This window comes from Stegostoma tigrinum, chromosome 28, assembly GCF_030684315.1.
Source record: "Stegostoma tigrinum isolate sSteTig4 chromosome 28, sSteTig4.hap1, whole genome shotgun sequence".
Classification (NCBI taxonomy): domain Eukaryota; kingdom Metazoa; phylum Chordata; class Chondrichthyes; order Orectolobiformes; family Stegostomatidae; genus Stegostoma; species Stegostoma tigrinum.
In genome coordinates, this window is record NC_081381.1 from 19013016 (window position 1) to 19038072 (window position 25057).

A 25057-nucleotide genomic window follows, 5' to 3' on the forward strand; every position below is an offset into this window, starting at 1 on the left:
AATTTGCCCAACCATGCTGCCAGTACACATTTTGACTGGCCCCACACAAAGATACTTTTAAAGTGGTAAAATGCTTTGACACAAAACGAGTTCTTCCTGTTTTGAAAAATGTCCTGGGTGAATGGGGCAGTGAATATTAATACAAAGTCTATATTTAATTAAACCCTACAAATTCTAGTTTATTTTGAGCATAGGATTTTCTGGTGAAGGTAAACAGAGATTGAGTTTCTGCCCTCTGTGGGTCATCTTCCAAATTTTCTTTCATCTGCCCTATCCCAATATTGCAACTGTTGTGACACAGAAGCAGTCGTGTTTTCTGACAAATTCAAACACAAGATAAAGTGCGATATAGCAAACAAAAAAAAAGACAAAACAACTGTCCATCTCAAAGAAATCAGTTCTTCTGAAGAGGAATTCTACAAGGGGCAGGACCTTTAAACTAGAGCAGGAGCATTCCACTGCTGCCATCAGACAGCAATCCTTCAGAAAAAGGGCAATGGCAAACAGTAATTCTATCCCTAAAAAGCTAGAGGTCAATTGACAATTTAAAAAACTATGAATATTAAATTTCGTTTAGTTAGGGGGAATTAAGGGCATCTGAACCAAGGTGGATAAATTGGGGTTAACATAGAGAGATCAGCTAAAAGCAAAGTCCCCATAGTCCCAGAAACTGCTCTCTCTCTCTCTCTCTCCCCCCATGAATTCTTTTTTTCTGTCTGGTGGCTTAATCAGAGAGTCACTAAACTTTAGATGAGGAACGAGGCAGAGAAGGAGAACCTTCATGGTAATCTTAGCTGGGTGTGGGAACTGAACCCATGCTATGGGCATCACTATTACAAACCAGTTAAGTGACAGACCATCATACGGTCACAGCACAAACGGAGACCATTCAGCCAAGATCTAATTGAACAGCAGAATAGACTAGAGGAGTTGAATGGCCTATTGCTATCTCTATGCAGGAAAGATGCCTTATGAGCAATCATCCAGGCAAGTTCCTCAATAGCCCAATGATTTTGGTTTATAAAAGTTACTATAAATTGAAACAACTGTAGTCACAGTTTAAGGGCACAACAGCTGATTTTCCTCCCATTCTGTTCCATTGGGGGACAACAACAAAAACAAAGTTGTATCAGAGATAATGGGAACTGCAGATGTTGGAGATTCCGAGATAACACAGCGTAGAGCTGGATGAACACAGCAGGCCGAGCAGCATCGTAGGAGCACAAACACTGACATTTCAGGCCTAGACCCTTCATCAGAAAAAGGGGATGGGAAGAGGGTTCTGAAATAAATAGGGAGAGAGGGGGAGGCGGATCAAAGATGGATAGAGGAGAAGATAGGTGGAGAGGAGACAGACAGGTTAAAAGAGGCAGGGTAACTTCTTCAGGGATTCTACAGAATCTGCAGTTCCCAATATCTCTGATACAATTTGAACCTCACTGCTAAGCCTCTTCCAAAGGATGCCTAACCTGAAGAAGTTATCCTCATCCCTTCAGACAAACCTCAGGGGATCTCTCTCCCACTGCAACTCTTGAACTCCTCTCCACCTATCTTCTCCTCTATCCAACTTCGATCCACTTTCCCCACGCTCTGTATTTATTTCAGAACCCTCTCCCCTTCTTCTGATGAAGGGTCTAGGCCCGACATGTCAGATTTCATGCTCCTAAGATGCTGCTTGGCCTGCTGTGCTCATCCAGCTCCACACCTTGTTAGAACAAAAAAGTGGCCACTCTTGCCTAAACACAACTCTAGTGCACCACTCAGTGGTCACCATCAAAGGCAGCTGAAGCAAAAGCAAAATGCAAAGGCAGATGGAGTTGATCCAAGAGTTGCACAAAAAAAGTTATGGATAATAATTACTTTATTTGAAATCATTACAAAACAGCTTAGATCAGTATAAAACAAATTATGGAACAAACATCACAAACTATCTCGCTGTACAACAGCAATAAAACTTGCAATAGCTAGTACTGAATCAGTTTGGTCAGTTCAAGCAACACATTTGATTAATTCAATTAATAATAGCAGGTTCATATTATTCATTGCATAGTGTGTGGAGATAAATCCTGGTGTTTTCTCTTTCAACTTTCGACTTATTGCCAATATTGTCATTTCATTATCAACAGACATCAAGAAACTCTCGGTTGACCAACCACCATAATTTGGTGTTAACGTTCTCTCCCTATCCCTGACATATTCAATCTCAAAGGGATTAATATTTCTCAATATGAATTGTTTCAAAAAACTATTAATTCACTCCTTAGTTGCAGCAAGAGGAAAAAGTGCTGGACGAACAAAGTACACTGTCCATATTGATAAAATATCATCATTTCCATTGTCCAGAATAAAAGCTTGTTCAGGAACTGTTTCTTTGCAGTCTCAACATTCCCCAAGGGATGGATGCTGAGCCCGAAACATAGTGGCGCACACCTTAGTGATCACCTGCAAATTAAATCCAAAAATGTACAGAAAGTGGTCTCCTCTGTATTTGCATAAATGCTGGGAAATAATGAGACACCAGACAGGGGGGTGGTTGTTAGATGGGTCTTTGCGTAGTATTATTGGTGCCGCTGTACAGAATTGGAGTAACTGCAGTGTCATCATGTCATGGACAATTAGTTGCACTTTAACTAACGTCATTCAAAAACAAATCCTCCTGAGACTCCTGATATTTATCTCATTGCCGTTTGCTGGAGCTTGCCGTGAACTAATAGCCTGGTCACTATCATGCTACATTTTAAAAAAAGTTTAGTAGCTATGAAATGCAAATTACTTCCAATGAAGCAGCTAGGGTGAATTTAGTTTACATACGTCAGGCATTTTGCTTAGCAAGCCACTGACCTAAAGGCTGGAAGCCTCCTATGGTTGGCTATTCAGAGCAGTTGATTCTAAGTGCTCTAAGATTAGTATCCCATTCAATGCAAATCAAATTATGGGCAGAAAGAGAGCAAATACTGCAAAGATGAAAGTCTTGGTTATTTAAGTAATGATTTCACAACCCCTGACTTATAGCTGAACAGATCAACATACATTTCCTTTGCTACTGTCCCCCTCTCGGAACGGGTTTGTTTAGTCCTTTTAAAAAAAAAAGGCTTTACTTAGGTTTTGAGTACGGATTTATATTGATATGCCGGTTACCTGCAAAGTCAAATAGCACAGAAACAGGCCCCTTCAGTCCAAGCCAAATATAATACCAAAACTAAACTAGTCCCACCTGGCCTGCTCCTGGCCCATATCCCTCCAGGCCTTTCCAATTCGTGTACCTATGTCAATGCCTTCTAGAATGTTGTAATTGTACCCACACCCAGCAGTTCCTCAGGAAGCTCATTCCACACACAAACCACCTGCTATGCGGAAGCTGGCCCCTTACGTCTTTAATAATTCTCTCTCCTTTCACCCTAAAAGTGTCCCCATGGTCTTGAAATCCCCCATCCTTTGGGGTGAAGACAACTACCACTAACTCTATCTATTCCTCTCAGAAGTTTATAAACGTCTATCAGGTCACCATTCAACCGCCTACTCTCCTGTGGAAAAAAAAAAGTCCTATCCAACATGCCTTTCTTCACAACTCAAACCTTCCACACAGAGCAACATTCTCTTAAAACTCTTTTGCACCCTCTCCAGCAAAGTCCTCAATAAAAGTTGCGGTTTCTGGCTCAGAGACATAAATTAAAGCCTGACAGATGGAGGGAAAGGAAGTACTGTGTGGTACAATAAAATAAAGAGAGTTAACAAAGAAATGGAACATAAGAAATATCTTTGTTGAAGCCATGTCATCACTATTTGAACATTTTCAGGAATTATAATTCTATTGGTCTTTAGGCATGCTCAAAAAGGATAAGTACAACCCAGCATAAAAGCTTACCAGGTTTTACCCGCTGAGTGAAAGAACTAGCATTGATGTCTCCTGCTAGCAGCAAAATATTTGCAGTGATTGAATGAAGCCTGTAAATGGCCATTAATCCACCATTTATGGACTTCAACTAGCCCTCGGGTGGGGCCACTACCCAATGCCTCCCCTGCCACGTGTAATATATCTAAGGGAATGGGCACGCAGGCCACAGGCACTATATGAGTGGCCTGATGCTCATTTTTTCACCCTCCACTAACACGCCACGCCTAGGAGCAAGTGTAAAACTCAGGCCTTGCAATCTACGCAAAATACAAAACACTGGACGGAATCTTGGTTTAGGATCGTGGGATTGCTATCCCTTAGTCTAACACTACTGAGATATTAGCCTTTATTATGAAATCAAGGTGTTGGGTTGTGACTTCATGTAACTTCTTCAGGCAGCAGTGTGACTCCGAGACAGGCTGATATAGTAGGGGAGGTACACCTTTCATGGTAAGATATAGGTTATCTTGAGTGTATGTGAACTTCCCTACAATCTTTCCCATCTGTGTTCTATACAGGTTGCAAGCATCTGTCTCAGTATTTATTTGGGGAAAAAAAAAACAATATTTCCTCTCAACCAAATACTTTTACTTCTGAACTGTTTGCTGGATGCTGCATCTTTGACTAATTCTTCTTAAATATTCCCAAAAGTAATATAACAGCTCAGTATTGACCTTCTGGCTAGTCAGTAAATATATTCATACAGCATTACATCATGAAGCTTATAATAGATTTTCCAGTAGTTCCATCATATCACCACACTTAGCACCCGAATGGTTTACAATTAACAACCAGTTTTCATCTTTCTTCCTACACACTAGATCTAACTCACTTTTGCAATGAAATAAAATGCATTCATGCTATAGTCCTTTCATAGTAAATTCAAGTTTATAAACTGCCTAAACTGCAGTAATTTAGTTAGTGCACTGATTCTATTCTGCATTAAGAAAAATATTTGTTATGAGAATTTCAACTTTTAAAAAAAAATCTTCACAGCAAAATGAGTAAACAGAGAGAGATTAGGTTTCTATGTGCTATTGCCCCATGGAGACTACTGACCACCAACCACCACCCAGAGCACAGCATTCTCCATGATCAATGTCATCCCAAGGTCCACTTCCAGATCAAAGAAAAACTAATGATCAATCTCAAAGTTGACTCGGCTCCTCCGTAAACTAACAGTCTGGCCACAGTGGCCAAAATGCAGTCAACTGAGCTGAACAAATGTAGAATAAAAAAAAAGGTCAGTTCTGGAGGATGAACATTTGGGGGTTCTTGAATTTCCACATCTTCAGTTCAAAAAAAATGAAAGAAATGTAGGCCGTGGCGGGGGGGGGGGGGGGGGGGGGGGAAAGAGGGTGAAATACCACCTTTACTTCATAGAGCTAAAAGTTACATTTCCCTTTATTTGCTGCAATAGAGCTCAAAATACTTGTTTTGATAGCCATACAGAGGATCAATCCTACCTGTGGACATAAATTGGGGAAAGAATCTTCAATCTGAAACCCAAAAAGATTTAAGAGAAAGAACTCAAAATTCTGAAAGAGTATGATCAGCTTTAAGTTTGCTTTTAAAAACTTAGGAGTCACCTGGTCACTGTTTAATGTCTCATGATTCCACGGATTGAAGTGTTATAGAAAGCATCCATCTCCTTCAAGAGAAATTCCTGTAATCCAGGATGATTGAACTTTGCACACAATCTGAGGCTATGCAGAAACTTCATCAGTATTGTAAAGACATCTGTATATATCTCTGCAACTCATTTTCATGTTTGAAGGAAGTTGATGTCGACAGCATGGTATGACAGGTCATGTTTTTCTAGTGAGCCTAGAGAATTTTAAATTGCAATATTACAGTATGCATGATTGGGTGGGTTGATCACGTGAAGCTATTAGAAGCAAATTCAAAGAGCTGACTGCCTTGTCCTGCCAAAAGAGAAATGGAGGGTAAAAATGCCAAGGGGTAGGAGGAATAAGTAATGATTGGAAAAGCAGACACGTGGACTAAGGAAAGCTTAACGAAGGCCAGATTAGAAGCATGACAATTTTAATAGCCACACTAAAGCTCAGTAACAATGCACAAATGAGGTAGCAGAATGGAAGAAACATGCTTGTTCTAGGCTTTTGAATTTTGAAAAACAAAAAACCAAAACTGCTACACTCATATCAAGTATCTCTGACAGGTTATCCATTAAAGGAAATACTAAAATGTTACCCAGTCAAAAGCAGGAATGTCTGATTTGAGGTAATTAAAAAGAACCAAGCTGAGAACGAGGTAATATTAGCTTAAAAAAAAAACCAACTATCACCAGTTACCTTCAGGGACATAACTCAATATGAAACTAAAATGATACATGTTAGAGTGTCTTGGTCTGTGGAGTTAGGAAAGCTCAAATGGTATATTCTGCATTTGGCACAATGAGAAGAAAGTGCACATGGACATTATGTGAAGGGGTAACCAGCAATCATAAATCCAGCCAGAAACATAACCAGTTACAACTCAAGTTTAACAGCTAAAGAAAGAAAACTGGAGCTGCCAGTGCTGATAGAATTTTGACTAGAAACCACCAGCACTTCTATGGATGGACAGCATCCAGGATATTCAGACTTTAATTTTGGGAGGAATTGAAGACTGAAGCATTGCAAAGAAATCAGGGGAATATTAGAAATTAGATCAGGCTAGACTAGCCTATCAGTCTATCTGCAAACAGGTGGATAGTGTAGATCCCTGTGGGTGATATGCGCTTTCCTGGTTCCACATCAACCTTTGACTTGGGAGCACTTCATCTCTGAAGTAAAACCAGAAGATGGAGAACAGCCCAACAGAACATTCCCAGACTGGGGACAAATCATGTTTGTACTTCCAAATGCCCACATGATAGGTATGCTGTAAGTTACATCTTCAGTGGTGTTTCACTAAACCAAGAATTCTGGCAAGTGGTCCTTGCAATCTTCTGCAGTATGGCGGAACGATATAGTGTCCATCAGTGCAGCGAATCTATACGATGAACAAATCAAAATAATACCGTTTTTCGAACATAAATGGTAGACAGTGCAAGATCAAACATTACTTATGGCAGTAGATGCAAAGGAAGCTGTAGAAGCAGACAGTCTTTCTCTTCTTGAATATCTTTGCTTTCGCACTGGAAATACAAGAGAAAGAGAGAAGTGAATGAACTAGGCAGCAGAAAGGAGAAACATGCCAATCACACAAATATAAGAATTGTCAGCTAAAATACATTCATTCAATCTGATTATCTGAAAACTAAACACTTAATCTACCAAGAATCAAAGTTTAATTCAATAAAATTTTAAAAACATACCTGGGCATTTGGTTACTATATTGGCTTGGTTTGGCTCCAGACTGCTTACTAGCTTCACTATTTTACACCTCACTTTATTCCATGCTTCTGACAATCCTAGACTCTGCCACAAGTCAAATTCTAGGAATATCCAAAAATCCAGCACCCCAGTGATTGAGTATTTGCACTGGTTGGTTTGTACAAACAAGGCAGTATCAGAAGATTGAATGAAGATCACGTAGCAAAAGGTTAGGTTTGCTCAAAATCTCAGAACAAATATCTCACTCTCATTCATAAAACAACTTGCATTCTGTGCTTCACATCAAAGTACCTTTCACAGGAGTGTAGCGTAATCAGGCAAAAATAAAAGGTGGCTAAAGGACAAGTTACAAAGCTTGGACGGCAGCTCATAGTACTAGGGATCCAGGCTGTGTGTCGAATTTGCACGTTCTCCCCATGAGTTTCCTCTGGGTGCTCCAGTTTCTGCCCGTAGTCCAAAGATACGCAGGTTAGGCAGATTGTCAATGCTAGATTGCCCATAGCATCTAGGGTGGGAAATGCAGTGGCGGGGGTGGGGGATGCTCTTCAGAGTGTCGGTGTGGACTTGATGGAAGAATGGCCTGCTTCTACATTGTAGGGCTTCTATTTTACGATTCAGACAGAGTGAGGGATGAACAATCTGCCAACTATCATTGGCAATGCCAAGAGATTAATGTTAGAGGCATGTACTGGGTCTTTGTGGTTACTAATGTAGGGAAGAAAGAAGCCATGGCAGCATTTGAACACAATTCTAAGAATTTTGAAATCAAGCTGCTGTTAGACTAGCTGCTCAAAAGGTGGGAATTAAATTCCTTAAAGGGTCTGAGCACGCACAGCAACCTAGAATATTCTGTGCAGGATGCAAAAAAAAGCAGCCTCCTAACATATCACATTTACAGCACTGCAAAAAAAACTAGTGCATATTAAAAAGAAATTGCTGGGATACTGATAATACGTGAAAAATATTTAAGGTAAGTCAGGCCACAAGCAGAGTCTTATTTGAGCTCAAACTTAGAGGGTGGAATAAAAGAAGCTGAGGCAGAACAGCATTGAAAAGCAAGATGAAGCAGGCAGCGCATGTGCCCTTGCCAGTGTACAAAAAACTTTCAGGAGAGGATTTTTACACCACTGAAGGAACAGTGATAAAGTGTTTGCAATAGGGGCTACTAGTCTTTCCCTCAAGCAGATAATCGTGCTGTAGAAATGCAGGTTCCACATTATACGCTTCTTCAGCTCTTCCCCATATCTTGGGGAAAGTAACGCAGCATCCTCTGCAGGACAAAAATGGAGGATAATTGGAATACAAGCAGCCACACCACGTTGTATTGCAATAACTGCTGGAATCAGTTCAGCAATAGCTGCACCTGTCAGATTCTCGCAGTTCCATCTGAAATCAGCATTCCATATTACAATCAGAAGCAAAAATTCTTAAGCTTAGAGAATCAAGATACTTAATATGCTGGAAAGCAGCATGTCTATTGCAATTTCTGCTCAAATTCATGCTTCAAGCTCAAATAATTGACTTCTGGTCTGTTAAATGCTCGTTAAGAATTACAAATGCCTGTTAGACCTTCTAAACATGCTCATCAATCTTGATAGGACAATAAAAATGCCAACATTGTTAGGAGCAACAGCTGGAGTACTTAGGTGAATGTAATCTCCTGGTCACTATCAATTAAAATTCCTTGTCCTTTGTAGCAGGCCTTCTGCCACAGCCTAATAGCCACTCAATTCAAGGGTAATTGGGGGAAGGACAACCAATGCTGACTTTGCTAATGATGCCCACGGCTCAAAAAAATATACACACAGGAGGAAGGCAAACAGAATGTTATCACATAATTTGGTCTCCTTATTTAAAAGGAAGACGTAACTGCGATGGAAAGAGTTTAAAGAAGGTTCAGACAAAAGGTTTGATCAACTCATACTTGAATGAGAGATTACCTCAAAATACCTATATTCATTGCAGTATAGAAGGTGAGGTGAGCTTATTGAAACATATACTGGATGGGTACTGAAAGGTCTCCCCTTTTGGGAGAGACTAGAACTAGAGGACATATGTTATCATCTAGAAGGGTCAGGCAGGGATACCTGGCACCAAATGGAACAAAGGAACAAGAAGTTACAAATTAAGTGAGATAATGGCACAAGAATAAAAGGTGGTTAAGAGGAACAAATAAATCGAAGTCTGTTGGTGTTTGTACTGTGCAAGTTGAAATAAAACTCTGACTTGAAAAGCATATGCCTAAACTTGTCTAACCGCTAATGAAAACAACAAATGCTGGAGATCACAGTAGGTCAGAGAGCATCCATGGACAGAAATGTTTCTAACAGCAGTAGCAAAGAATGGCTAGCTGTTCCTACATCAAAACATTGAAAACTAAGTACTATTCTCAAAAGAATGATTTGGAGAAAACTTCAGAAAGATGGTTAAATGAAAACCTAACGTACAAGGATAAGGTTACCCATCTGTTTTCTGAATGCAAACTTTATGACTAATAAGAAATGAAGTAACCACGATTACTTGTGTCATTTCTTCACAGAAGTGGAATCAAGCCTTGCAACCACACAAACGTAGGTTGAGAAGTAATTTCCCCCCCTCTCAGAAGAATTGGAAATTGGTGAAGTGAACATGAACGTGGACAAATTATCTTTCAATGTTTAAATGAAATCAAAAGATTTGCTCACTTGTTAAGCATAGTCAGGTTTTGACAAATGCAGAAAGACTGAAGCTAGTCTTTCAGGGGTACGCCATTAGGCCCTTTGCAGTAATTAAACAGTGCCAAAGTACTGAGTTTAGACTGCCTTGATAGCAGTTATAATTTGCAGACAGACAAAGTTTAAAAAATGCTTGCAAAACAATTGTCAAAATTACTTAAGTAATTTGCCCATCCTTCTGCCAAAAAGTTAACGCTAGTAAAAAAAAATACAGGAATAGCCGGTGAAGAATTCAATAGGTTTATAGAAGAGATGGTGTGACATTTGTAAGAAATGCCAAAAGGACACCCTCAGAATATAACAAATCTATCCTTAGCAAGAAATTTGAGCGAGGTATTGGCTATGAATTTAAAAAGATCTGGAGTAAGGCAAGTTATATTCAATTTGTCGATTTGCCAACTAGATTTAGTTACCTGATAATAATATGTAGCGAAGACAAGATTATTGTGAATAAAGGTCCTAGTAAAATGGATAGGGACAGTTTTGCTCCCCTTACAAAATTTTTCACTGATAATTGTGGGCCATTTGTTAATTACAACATTAGTGATGTGTGCACAAATGAATAGAATAGATATGAATTTGGCAACAGAAAGCCTTTTAGTAATGAGGTTTGTGGAAAGACCCATGCAGTTATACACAAAATGGTTTATAATTTACACTTTGGTTATCAACATTGCCAGCCATACTAATGTAGACAGTCCATGCCACAAGTTCACCATAAATAGTCAGAAGATATGGTTGTGATCAGCAAAAATCCTAAAGTCTGGTCAATAATAAGTGATCAGCTCCTAGCATGGAAAGAAACTACAATGAACTCTCATCAAGCATCAGAATGCACCTCATGCAGGCAAAGAAAAAAGCTTTCATTAAAGTTGAAGTCACAGAAGGCATTTGGCAGGCCTTAAAACATATTATAAGCCCAATGGAAACCAATTTCAAATCATGGAAAAGCTGCCAGAAATCCTCCCAACAGATATATATGAAAAAGAACTAAAAAAAATGGAGAATGTTATTTATTAGGAAGAGAACTCCTTTGTCTGTCCAACTGTCTGTCTCTCTCTCTGGGCTCTATTCTATTGTTTATTCCCCAAGCCACCTCCCTATTTTCTGCAATTAAACTGACATTTTCCCAGCCACTATCAGTTCTGAGGAAGGGTCACTGGGCCCAAAATGTTAACTCTGTTTTCTCCTTCACAGATGCTGCCAGACCTGCTGAGCTTTTCCAGCAACTTCTGTTTTTGTTATTTACTAGGATCTGACAGGGATGCTCAAGACAAAATAGAAATAGGGAACAAGAGATGATTATAACTTGATCACTGGATGAGAATATTATAAAATACACACAAAGACAGACACATAGGTTTGTGGGAAACCAGTTGTAATCAGTGAGTTGGAGTTCTGTGATGTGCAAAATGAAATACCTCTGACCAAAAATGCCTTTGCCCAGAGTTTGTCTAACCAAGCTTTAATTGCTGGTATTTAAGCAAAGGGGTCGCATATTTAAGACTGAGATGAGGATGAATTCTCTCTTACAAAGATCAAAGGTTTTTGAAACTTTTCTCCAGACAGCAATAGAAGTGGGATCTTTGAATATTTTTAAAAGGCAGAGGTATAAAGATTCATGGCTAATAAAGGATTTCAATGGTGGTTGAGGGTAGGCAGAGTTGTGCAGTTGAAGCCACAAGCAGGTCAGCTGTGATCTTATTTAGCGGTAGAATGGAATAGAAGTTTTGAATAGCCTACTTATGCTCCCAATTCGCACACTGTCCAAGCAGGTTTAAATGGCTAATGGGGAAGGTTGTGTAGTTTAAGGGTAGTGAAAATTCACAGTAAATTTCTGCTCTAATTAGAGTCTACAGGCCCTTCCTGCTCCTCGGATGCTGTCTGACCTGCTAGGCTTTTCCAGCCTCTCGTCTATTGACTCAGGCTTCCAGCATATTATTGTCTTCTCTTCTACTCTAACCATACTGGCATAAAACAAGGAATCACCTGCACAGAGAGGGCTGACAAGAGTTTATATTTCGTAAATTGGGCTTTGCTAGTCAATAATTTGAAGTTTCTTACTTAAACTATGGAGTGGAACAGAAATAGAAATGGATACAACTAATGTTCAAAAATCAACAAATTAGCTTCTCTCAAGACTTTTCAATGCAAATAACACCAGGGGTGTTATTAGAATTTTTGCTATGGTTAGCATGTGTAGCAAAACTGTAATCACGCTCTTGTTTAGTGCAGTTAGATCAAGACAAATAGCAACCAGAATAATTCTCTATAAGTGAGAAGGAAGGGAAGTGGTGAGGGTGGCAAAAATTGGAAATATTTTACAATGACAGATTGAACTTTTCATGAGTACATATTATTCATTATGCATTGGAGAAGCCCAAATGGATTGCAAAAGCCGCCAATATTTCGGACATTAAATCTCACCTTCTGGTACCCCTTAATATGTACATATATGCCTAAAATAACTTGCCCCTTCTGTTATGTTGCAGCCTATTACCTGATCTCATGGGGCTCCTCATAATTTCTGCCTGTAAAACAAAAAAACACCTTGGTCATATAATGCCACTGATTAGAATTGTTATTTAATTATCAGAATTGAAACTCATTACCAAATTAAAAGGACTGATGACAGCATGAATTATAGAGAGAATTTTCCACAGCATTTGCACACAAATTGCTGTGAGCTGTCATGCAGATCAAATAAAGGCAGCTGACTTTGATCCAATTTCAACCTCCATTATATCCATTTCAATTGACACAAAAATGAAAGTCAGGTAAATATAGAGTTCTACTGTACTTTTTACAATGCCATTGTGTTTGCCAAATTATGGAAGTGATTTGAAAGGGCAAAAACCAATACAGTGCAATCTTTTAAAAGAAAAAACTGCATAAATACAGGACAATGGGGATACAGCAGAGTAGGGTTAATTCATTGGCTCTATCAAAAGTGCTATCACATACCTGACTACTTCCTTGGTTATTGTCTGTTTACTGTAACAATCTCAATCTGATTAACCATGTCAGATATATTCCAAACCCGAAATGCAAAACTATCTTAAGGATGGAGGCTTGTGTCCTGGTCCACAGCACATTAGTTTCAGTAGCTACCTATAAACAGTAGTGCTTTTAATGGTTGTAGGATTGTTTCATAATTACAAGGAATCCTCAACTGAGAAATTAGCCAATTAGCCCAAATGCTCAACAGGAGACAAACGTCAGGCAAGAAGGTGGCAGGAAACAAATGTCTAACTGAAAACTTGAAGCAGGACCATTGTGAACATTAGAATTCAAAAATCTAGACCCTGGATGACTCAAAGTCAATGCCCATGGACCTTTAAAGTGAATATAAAAGGGAATGATGACAGGTAACTCAGACAGACAACTCAAAATTACAAAAATGCTGGACATGAGCAAGTCTTGAAACTAAAACATGAATCTATTTTAAAACAAAAAAAATGGGTCACTTCTTTACAGGAGTTCTACCATTAATCGGGGGGGGGGGGGGGGGGGAAGGAAAAAGAGGGTGACAGAATTGCTTCAGTTAAATCTTGAATGAGATGACTAACTGATGTAAAAACAAAGTGCTGAAGAAAGTCAGCACGTCTAGTGTGGGGTGGACACTATGAAGTTGTTTCCGTTAGGCGGGGAGACTAGGATCTGTGGGCACAGCCTTAAAATTAGAGGGGATAAATTTAAAACTGAAATGAGACGACATTTCTTCAGCCAGAGTGTGGTGGGCTTGTGGAATTCATTGCCATGGACTGCAGTGGAGGCTGGGACATTTGAAGCCTTCAAGGCAGAGATCGACAAATTCTTGATCTCACAAGGAATCAAGGGCTATGGGGAGAGTTGAAATGCCCATCAGCCATGATTTAAATGGCAGAGTGGGCTTGATGGGCCAAATGGCCTTACTTCCACTCCTATGTCTTGTGGTCTTATGGTCCGGCTGTATCCCTGGAGAAACAGAAGTGGTTTCCAGGAGAAAACATTAACTCTGCTTCTTCCTCCCCAGATACTGTCAGACTTGCTGAGCTTTCCCAGCACTTTGATTTTATTTCAAAATTTCCAGTATCAAAACAGACTCCGCTTTTAGGTTTAAGTGATTACCTAGTCATTGGTTAATAGTCAAAACTGTGCGGGAGATGCTCAACTATCATGTTGCTGAAACAAAAAAGGGAGGGGGGGAAAAAATCCTCTTAAACACAGATGAGGCATTTTCCTTCAAAACACATCAAGTAGATCTGCATTTACGTGGAGTCTGAAATGTAAAACATCCCAAATGGTTTCATATAGGAACTTTGCAGTTTCACTCACCATTTCATTTGGCTGCAGTATAGAAGCTGAAAAAAAAAGTAAAACCTTAGCCAGTAATAAAAGCACATGTCAGACACGTTGACACTACATTACGTCTGCTCACCAAGTCAAGCAGCAATTCCCTGGAAGCTAATTTTCAGTGACAATGTATTACTGTCCTACCCAGAACCAATTAACACCACAGTCAGGTTGTGAAACGAGGATCCTTTTGGTCTGCAGCATTTAGCTGCTCATCGAATAAGCTGAGTGATGTACTGGGGCTTACTGCCAGGGGGGACACTTACCGTACATGCCATTGAAATAGCTGTGAACATACTGCATTCTACTAGGATCTTTTTAACAACTATTGTAAGAGATACCAGAACAAATGAATCACAGCTATTGCAATCTGCAATATGCCACCCAAAAAAAAAGGATAGTGGATGCAGGTTCTTAATTAGAGAGAGTGCAAGCATGATATTAATTGGATAGCTCTACTAAAGTGGCAGCACAGGTAGGATGGACAAGCAGTCTACTATGTTACATGATTCCTTAACAGCTTTTTACCCCACTGATTTTTCTCAGCAACTGAAGATTCAACTACTGTTAAACCATTGGATACAGTGTTCTAAACATTCATTTAAGAAAGAAACTGTAAGATTCACTTTTCCTCAGGGGTGCAAATGGGCACTGCCAAAAATCACTTCCAAAATTGCGGAAAGTGGCGACGCGAACCTCACTATTCGTTATTAACAGCATTAAAATCAGTCACATGTTAGCAAATTGGATGACTACAATGGTTCAATTTTGTAGAAAATTTTACCCTTCTGGGGGCTGCATAGTTTTAAAAACTAGAAAATACAGTATGGAACATTGAACAATTCTGGTAAGGGTTGGAGAGAGGAAAAAAATCTGAATGAGGGCAAGAAAGATGGGATGGGAATAACTGAACAACATTGTTTAAGTGATGGTGCCACACTCAAGTCTAGATCCATTACATAACTGGTCACAACACAAGTCAGATTTTAAAATGGCACAGACATCTTAGTTTTAGCAGTTTCAAAAGGAAGGTTATTAAATTGTACAGCTTTTAAAAAGGACAAGCAGTCATTATGTCACCCACATCAACTTCTAACCTTTGCCAAGTATGTAACAAACTTTCATTGGAACACCTTGGCAACTGTCACTAAAGAAAATAATTTAAATTGGCTTGGAAAAAGAAATAAACAATGTGTCCCAACAGTTTACTTTTCACATAAGACATTAATATAGAAATTAAAGTTAAAGTGTGTTACAAATTGTACATTTTCCACAACTTGCTCTGGATTACTATTCAGTCAATAACTTTGTGTGCTCATAGCCAGTATAATGCCCTATCTGGTAAACATCTGCATTGTTTTACTCTTTCTCCACAAAAATTAGTTTACCACACTTATGTAAAAACAGCATCCGAGTGCACACAACATGGTGTTCGCAATTTCTCCTCTTGGTTAATATATAATACCCAAAATTTAACTTGACAGAAAATGATAGCTTGCCTTAAATTGTGAATATTGTTGTTTCAGCTTTTGACAAAAAGCTTTCGACAACGGATGCTCAGAAATTATACGAGCAAATTTTTCCTGTTATTGTCAAAATTTGTCAACACTAAGTATGGCTTGGATTGACAAGTTTTAATCTCTAATGGATCTGACCCAAAAGGAGCATCATTAGCAGAGAGTTAATTGAACCAATGTGCTCATCTTGTGAAACATGAAATCTTTTTAATCAAACTGTTCTTATTTATAACTTATGAAGCCAATATTATTTCAGCACTTGGATTTAAATTCTCCCAAAATATTCACTTGCCTATCAGTTTCAGTCTATTAACAGTTCCCAAACCAGCTTTTAAGCAGCAAGTTTGTTACATCATTAGGACCAGGAACAGTACAGAATCAGAACGATACTGTCAGTAGCAGTTGCATAGTGAGGAAAGGATACCTCGGAGAAGAAATGAATAAAAAAAAGTCATGGCTTAACCGCAAACAGTGCGCACATCTATCAACAGCCATAAGTGAAACAATACAATGTTAAGTCTTTACCTTTGTTTTGCTGGTAAAACAAATGTGGGAGTTTGTTGGATCGCTTGAGGTAGAAAAATGCAGCAACAGAAAGAATGAAGAATGAACTGATAAATAGTGTTCCAAGGCATAATGAGGCAGCTATTCCTGGCCCTCCTTTACCAAAAATAAAGATAAGAATCATTTATCAATGTTACTTAAATTGTGGCTAGAAGTTTCATGGCATATCTGTGCTTTTCTCTTTGTATTCTTACCAATTTTAAGGATGGTTGGGCCCACTGTGGTGCCATTTTCCACCTTCTCTTCACTGCTGAAATATGCTATAAAACAGGAAAACTAAAATGGGCATGAAATTCATACAATACTAATTATATCCAAATAAATGAATTCAAAAGACATCTTTTACCTAGGAAGTTACAGTAATAAAGGCTAAAATGCTGCAATAAATTGAATTATTTCTACATCCAATTTAAAAATGCAATTCAAAACTATAATTTGGCATTAAAAAGGGATGTTAGATAAGTAGAGGATGCCGAAAGCAATTGAAGGATCTTATGATCAAGTTAGATGTAGTGGGGCATGAGGATGCACATCTCCAGTACAGCCATCAGTACAAGTGAGTTGGGTTGAATGATCTGCCTTTTTATCCTACAAAAGCTGTGCGATCTATTCAAATTGATGGAGTACCCATCTCTACATCCTCAAGATTATTTTCAACCTATTCCGATGGAGTAGATTGAATTCCAGAATTCTCCCTGGAAACTTTGGGATAACAAGATTAGTGAAAAACATATTGAAGGCAAGAAATGTTATGATTTTGATAGTTAACCACACAGTTTCTAGTAGGAAGTTACTTAAATGAGGAAACTTTACTTATCTTCTCCTATAATAGGGTTGGGAATGTTTGGAGTTCTCACTTGTATTTCCAAATTCCACCAAATGTTAATTGGTCCCAGAATCTCTCATTTGGGCTAAAAGTAACTCAGCACTTTTGAATTACATGGCCCATAATATATTTTAAACAGCTATTACCTGTTTAGTTCACAGGTGTACAATTAAAGTCATAATGAACGTAAACTTTCAATGCTTTTAAATCACTTGCATTGAATCTGGCTGGCTACTACAGCAGAGAAAAAGAAAACTGGCAAGAGTAGTCACTGAAGTCAGAAACAAACTCCAGTTTTTGTTTTGTGTTTGCAGGAGTTGGTCTGCTACTCCTCATATGAGCGCGTGCGCGAGCGAGAGAAACGGTCTGGTCTTGGTACTTTTTTTCCTTAAGAATCACACATTAGTTTTCTTTGTTACCAGCACAACTTGTAAAACTTGCCCAATCAGTCCAAGTAGTGGAGATTGGAAAATCAATTTTGACTTCTGATCAGAAACAAAGTTCTCACCCACTGTAGAAACGGCACTTTTAGGTTAAGTTTCAATGTATCTGTCTTTAGGAGACATCAGGTTGTGTGCAAGGTCGGAAGGGACTTTAATGGATATCTCCCACTAGCAGTGGCTAGTGTTCAAGCAAAATTATCAATGACCAGACAGTTTAGTCATGTTGTATCACGATATTGTTTTTTTCCCCTCCACCCCAACGTTGTCTGACAATACATTGTTAGGTTACTCACATATAATGCATTCAGTCCGATTATTCAAGGAATTGATTAATGTTTCATTAGGGCACCTAATGCAGGTGGTACTTCCATTCTTAAACCAGTGCCTGTAACACCCTAAAAATGGAAAATGGGTGAAGAGACAAAACTCCTGTAATTATTTTCAGCCAACTTGTAGTTCTTAAAAAGAAGCTCAACTAAACTGATGTAGTAACAGATTGGATTGCTCTCTTTCCATCCGCCCTGCACTCCCAACCTACAGGACCATGGACTGAAAGCGGAGGCCTCTAGACCCCTGCAAATTATGACACCAAAGCATTTAATCCATCGCCCAAATTCTTGAGGAAAGCAAATATTCACTTGACCCACAGGCGGTTATTCTGGGAAGGATCTGCCAATTTCTTTTTTATATTAAATGGCTAGAACTTCATTCTTTCACCAAAAAGGTCAGAATTAGCTAGGCAATTCTCTTTTGTATGTATAGAATTTACATGTGCAGCATGAATCCATTTAGGCAGACTCAACTTTCTGCTTAGTATGTGATTAATCCAAATGACTACTGATGTTTAAAATAAAATCTGAATCATCGCGTTGTTCGAATCAAAGCAAACAAAATGGAAATTTAAATTGTTATCAATGTTATTAACAATAGTCAAAAAAAGTGCACCGTTTAAACACGAAATCTGTATTCTCACTCAAGCACAAGAATGCATGTTGACCAAAATAGATGCTGCTCAAGGATGGTAGTGATTCAGGAGAGTGATGCTCTTTGAAGTTAACGTCTTACCTACGAATGTTTTACACAAAGTGCTCAAAGTTGAGGGCTCCATTCTCCCAGTGACATATTCAGGAAGTCAAGAACACATGGAATAAAAGTAGATTTGGTTGGCTGATATTACCGGTGGCACTATGTTAAAAATGTACCTGAATGACAAGAACTGCGTTGTGGACAAAGGCCAGACTCATCTGAGATATCTGCACAACATTCAGAGAGTGTATTTAATGGAATCTAGAAAAGAAAACCAAAAGCACCAGAAATGAGAGCAAGGACAAAGATCTGGATTTCCAAAGAGCTTTCCATATGCTCAGCTCATTCCAGAGTGCTTCAGAGCTAATTAAGTCCTTTTAAAATTACTGCAATAATGTAGGAAAGGCAGCAGTCAATTTGCATACAGCAAGTTCCACAAAGACAAATGAAATGAGCGACCAGATCATTTTTTAATCCATTATGTATTTCAAAGGATAAATATTGGCCTGGCTAAGGTACATGTCTTCAGGCATTCCTACAATTTCAGGATGCAAGCTATTCTGAATACATGGCAGCTTTATTAAAAGGCTCTAAATTCAGAATCCATTACCAACCGCTGATGGACATGCACAGTAGCAAATCAAAGTTACTATAGTACATCTTAACCATAACCTTGAGCCAATTACTGCCAAATTTCTGCAGGCTGACAGCTGAGTGAATTTTCAGTAACAAAAAAAAGTATGGTGGCAAAATGTGAAATGATGATTACAAAAAAAAAAAATCAGCCAACCATTTCATACTCCACAAGATGGAGTTGTAAAATGGTCAGCAAATTCACTGTCACAGGTTTTGTGAAATTGCTCAAAAGTGAGTTTAAAAGCCCTTTGGCTATCTCTGCCACCTCAATTGCGTCCCGTGTCCTCAATCACATTCAGCAACATTGGACGATGTGCTTGAAATAAGTCAGGCTGTTTTAGTCAGGTGACAATTCATGCCTATTTATCTATCCAGGGCTTCCTGTTCCCGACACCACAATACCCAGGGCCATAAAAAAAAGGTACCCTAGCAGCTTCTTTCCTTGAAGCCTTTCCAAATCGTCAGCGGTCTTTCTTTGATGTTCTATACACATGCTGTTTGGTGTCCAGGCAATGTTTTTGTTAACTTGTTCTTGATTCTCTGCATATTGGATACACCTAGTATTCTTTCTAAGCAATGTATCTATGTTATTAGTATCTCTTGCTTGTCAACTTCTGTTACAATGTTTAGATCAATATAGTAATAGCCGGTAAACCCATCAGTTCCACCTTCTACCCACATCCAAAAATCTACTATGTATATTTGAATTTGCATCACCACTACCTGGTGTTCACTGATCTCTTTGCCTAACTACACCACCTCCGTTTAAAAATCAAAGTCTGTCCCTTTTCTATAGTTTGTAACCTACAAAAGTTCTATGAATAAGATATTTGCAATTACTAATTCAGACTTCTTGAGCAGTCCCAGTCTTAACTGGTGCATTAATGGTGACCATGCCTTAACTACTTTGGCCCAAAGCTCTGAAATTCTTTTCCCTAAGCCCTACTCTCCCCTCAAAATGCTCTTTACAACCTGGTCCTGAACAAGCTTTTGATCACCTGTCCTAATGAGATAGGAAGAGTCAAATTTTGCTTCACAACACTGCAGTGAAGAACCTGCCATCATTTCACGAAGTTAAGCGTGTTCCACAAGTGCATGCTGTTGTAGATAAACTCTTATTTTTGTTTTTAAAACCATGATTAGATAGACTCTCAGTCCACCCTTTCTCCTAGCATGATAACGGCAGCTTGTACGAGGGGGCATAGATTTAAGACAGATGTCAGAGGCTGGTTCTTTACTGAGAGAGTGGTAAGAGTGTGGAATGCCCTGTCTGCCAATGTAGTTAACTCAGCCATATTAGAGGCATTTAAACAGTCATTGGATAAGCAAATGGGTGATGGTGGGATAGTGTAGGGGGATGGGCTTAGATTAGTTCACAGCTTGGCGCAACATAGAGGGTCGAAGGACCTGTCCTGCGCTGTATTGTTCTATATCTCCCTCACACACACACACTTACTTAACTAATCATGACATACAAACATTATCAATGCCTTCAAAATGGCATGACCTTTAATTTTCTATTTTTTATTGTAGTAAAGAGTCTCTCCCAAAACTGTTTTACATATTACTGCAAACCAGTGTCATCAGCAAATGAGAGAGAGTATGCCTTTCAGTGCAAGATACATTACTGGTTCCAATGGAAAGGAAGTCTTGCAGCAGTATGCGTCTTAGGTCAAATATTATAACAAAATCAGAGAATGCTGGAGAAACTCAGCAGGTCTGGCGGCATCTATGGAGATAGAAAGACAGAGTTTCAAGGCAGCCTGGTTCTGAACAGTCATACTGAACTTAATACATTCTATGGAGACGGAAATAGTTAAACATATTAAGTTTGGTATGACTGTTCAGAACAAGGCTGCCTTGAAACATTAACTCTTTCCATCTCCATAGATGCTGCCAGACCAGCCAAATTTCTCCAGCGTTATATTTGTTTTGGATTTCTAGCATGCCCCTTAATTTTTTTTTAAAAAAAAGAAAAAAAAACTTTATTCTTGTCAAACCCTAACTTACTCTATTTCTTGATTTTGTTTGGCAACATGTCCTAGATGCTTTCTCTACCAGTCTGACTTACCATTTTGATTGGATTACTCAGTGATCAACTAGAATCTTCTTACCTGGTTAGAACATTGAAAACAGATTGAAGCATACAAAGGAAGGTTACTGGTCTAGGTCTTTGGCTGAGCTTAAAAATAGGGACACCATAATCATTGGCTGGACTAAAACACACTAAACTAGTGAGGTCCTAATGACTAGTCCAAGTTGGAAGAAGTGAGAATGTTTACCAATATCCAAACATAAATCCTGTTGTTAAACAGATTAACAATAGTCAGTTATTAGACATTGGAAATTATGCAGAGAGGCAACCGTGAGACTATACCCTCATACAAGTGAGCACATCAAGTACAGTAAATTGGAGATGGGGCAAATGATTCAGTGGATACCTCATTTGGTAACTAAGACTAAAAGGTGGACACAAAGTAACATTTTGAATGAAAGCATTTACTCCTATATAAAGTCAAAAAAAATTAAGACTTGTCACCTTTCAACACTAAAGGCAACAGCTGTTTAAGCACAGTTGCATTTATTTAAATCACACAGTTTAAAAAATAAACCTGTTTATTAAAAAGGTGTCCACTTCAACTGAAACTTTCCCATCTTCAAAGAAAACATTTTTATTCTTATGTGCAAAAGGAACAGCACGTTTCAATGGCAGGAGAAAAAAGAAATTACTGAAAGACACAGTTAGAAAAGCAGCATGCAAGAATACTGGATGTGATCTTCAAGTTTCAACACTGCATATTCTTGTACAAGGTTGTGTGGCGGGGGGGGGGGGGGGGGGGGTGTGTCAGTCAGGGCAATTGTAAAATCAAGTTACAATTCAGAAGATGCACTGATTGGAGAAAGAGATCTTCTTTAAACCAGACATTTCCCATTCAACATTTCATGATGTCTACATAGCAGGTATTTTAAAAAAACCTGATACCATATCGATAGATTTCCTGCTTTATTAAAAAAAGGTGTAGCTGGAATGACAATTTTTGTTGAGGCCCATACATATATTGTACAACAACCACTTTCATTTCCAGAATGTTTGCACACAAATAAGTCATTGGGGCTAACTAGTCTGTGTATATGTTCTACTCTTACTTTACCAACATAGCTTGTTGCTCTTTTCCTCCCTTCACAGTTTATTAAGCTTCCCCTTAAATGAATCTGTGCTGGTTATCACTTCAGGTACTGTACAGAGAGGTAAACCGCATTTCTGCACAATCTTTAGTCAGATTCATGTGTGCAATACACTTTAAAAGTTAAAGTGCAACACACGTTTTCTTAACAAGAGACAAAGCTTTTCTAAACAGACAAAAAAAAGGTCAATTGTGACAGAAACAAGCTAACCTTTCCCAAAAACAATTTCTTTCTTAAAAAAAAATGCACACTTAAATCAGCATTCGGTTAGAACTAAGGTTTCCAGAGACACTATGTAGATATGCCTTCTTTTATGGAGTCAGAAAGAGAACATATCTCCATACAATAATAATTTGCTAAGAATAGGAACAAAGTTTTTTTTAAGCGATTTTTTTTGATGGAATATCAAGGGTGCCCGCTTGTGGAAAACAAATCACTTCTTGAAATATGAATGAATTTTAACCGTCATAACAAATATTCAACTTGGCAAAATGGGTAGACGTAGGTTTTTTTGCTCATCACATCGAAAATGGTGATTTTGGATGTCCCACCAGAAAGAAGCAGCTCAAATGATGGGAGGCTTTTATCTACTAATTAAAAAGACCTGCACAAATGCTATAATTTAATGGTACATTCTACTGGTGAATTCAAAAAAGGCATGGATAAGCCAGGATGAAGTTTACTTCTGCCTGGGCAGGCATATTGCATTATACATGAGCCTAAAAGTGATTGAAGCAAAAATAAAACTCCTTCAGTTGTCGTACACCAATCACTAATATCCTTCACATCACTGACTGCAACAAGCCTGCCATTAGGATGTTGGCCCGCCAACTTTGTCACTAGTCCAAAACTTGACACAATCTTGATTTGTATATTAATGCTTGATTTTAATTAAGCAAAGAGAAAAGTTCTGAACCACCACAGTAACAAGCAAGCAAATCATCACATTGCAGAAATTTCCAACACAAAAGTGATTTTCTGTTATCAACTCAATACCATAATCGCTCAAAATAAAAGTACAATCCTGCTCAGGTGTTTGAGAACTCATTTAAAATCAATGTGTTGAAAGTATGTAACACATTGGCATAGGTAGAAGCTGAAAGGCATCTGGGACTGGAAATTAACTGGGCATTAACAGATCCACTCGACAAGGATTAATCAATAAGTTATTATTATGAAATTTATTTCAAGCCTGTCTTAAAGTTTAGTCAATAGACACTCCTCAATAATGAGAGTCATTCTTTGGACTGTATCATAGCTGCAGCCTGGATGGTCTTGTCAACCCCACTGATATTAGATGGGGTCAACTATGTTCCAATTCATTCGGCCACAGAGTATGATGAAACACTAAACAATGCAGTTTAATTAGAACATACCAGTAGCACCTTCAAATTTGATAACCAATAGGAATGTAGAAAATATTCTAGCATGAAAGCAATATACAGAAGAACCAGGAGACTGTTCCCTCTAGTAAAAAGCTTCAGCTAAGAAGGAAATCTCAAAAAGGTTTATTTTAAAAAATGTCACTTAGGGATAAGGAGTTAATGTATCATCAGTAGGGGGATAGGTTCAAACTAGTAAACGTTAAGAGTTAGGATTGATGGCCAGAAGCTCATTATAGATAATGATGCAGAGTGGCCCTTCTGGGTAGGACAGTATAGTAAAAGCCTTTTTAAAAAAAATACAACTGGCTGATGGCATGGGGCAGGATGGATGTTCCTTTTCAAATACACATTCTCATTCATATGGTTAGCGATCATAGTGACCATGGTCATGTGACAAGTAACTTCTTTTCAGTCAGTTTCACAATCAAATTGCAGAAGTGGAATAATTGCACAACAGCACTCACGAAATTAAATGTTACCTTCAGATTTCACCTCTAATTTCCTTCTCTAATTAAAGCTCCCTATAACTAAATAACGAATTAGAGAAGAGGCTTGTTTATTTACAACCAAATTTTTTTTTTTTAAAAGGAAAGTTATATAACCAGCATAGACTTGTCAAGCCAACGCTGTAAAATTTCATGTAAAGTTTTCAACCCAGTTTGCGTCAAGGGAAGACGTGATGTAGCAGGCGTCATTTCAGGCACTTCCTGCAATTCAACAAGCAACATTAACCACCACAGCTCATCCTGAACAAATACTAGGTCGCGCAAAAAGAAACCCATAACACGTACCAACGACTGTGGTGTTTCAGTACAGACTTGAAACACTAGTCCTGCCATGAATATGATAAATGGTACAGTCATGGCCAGAAGGAAGAAGTTTCTGCGAAAGTAAAAACACAACCAAATAAATTTGCCAGAAAATAACATACAAAATGCAACTTCAATACCGGTACCAAGAGCTCAGCAGTCAGTAAAACATCGAGATCGTGCTAAAGAAAGCACTTTTTCAAAGTCACAGCAATTGGTAAACACATACAAGGTAGAATTATTTATTGCACCTAGAGATTTCTTTGAATAAAATAAAATCTTACTCCAGTGAAAGAATTAAGTTCAGGCATTCGGATTTTCACCCTGTCACAGCAGCTGAATGCAGATTCCTCCTCATAATGGCAGCCCTGTTGGTTGCT

At 38.5% G+C, this 25057-nt stretch overlaps 1 protein-coding gene across 4 annotated transcripts; it reads right to left on the reverse strand.

Annotated features, from left to right (window-relative positions):
- Positions 1-5243: 5243 nt before the first annotated feature.
- c28h1orf159 (chromosome 28 C1orf159 homolog) lies at positions 5244-25057 on the reverse strand. 4 transcript variants are annotated; one of them, XM_048561019.2, is made up of 9 exons: positions 24962-25057; positions 24660-24750; positions 18838-18922; positions 17929-18030; positions 16561-16626; positions 16328-16462; positions 14268-14293; positions 12451-12481; positions 5244-7037 (listed from the first exon to the last, which is right to left on the reverse strand). In XM_048561019.2, the coding sequence occupies exons 2-9, from the start codon at positions 24729-24731 to the stop codon at positions 6955-6957; spliced, it is 600 nt and encodes a 199-aa protein (XP_048416976.1). In that variant the 5' UTR covers positions 24732-24750; positions 24962-25057; the 3' UTR covers positions 5244-6954. The 4 variants fall into 4 exon arrangements, with proteins under 4 accessions (XP_048416976.1, XP_048416979.1, XP_048416980.1 ...); XM_048561022.2 differs by lacking the exon at positions 17929-18030; XM_048561023.2 differs by lacking the exon at positions 16328-16462.

Coding starts and splice junctions, on each gene's coding strand:
- c28h1orf159 (XM_048561019.2), bottom strand. CDS start 24,731: ATGACTGTACCATTTATCATATTCATGGCAGGACTAGTGTTTCAAGTC. Junction 16,463..16,560: donor CCCAACCATCCTTAAAATTG/GTAAGAATACAA, acceptor TTTTTGGTAAAG/GAGGGCCAGGAATAGCTGCC. Junction 12,482..14,267: donor TACTGCAGCCAAATGAAATG/GTGAGTGAAACT, acceptor TTTGTTTTACAG/GCAGAAATTATGAGGAGCCC.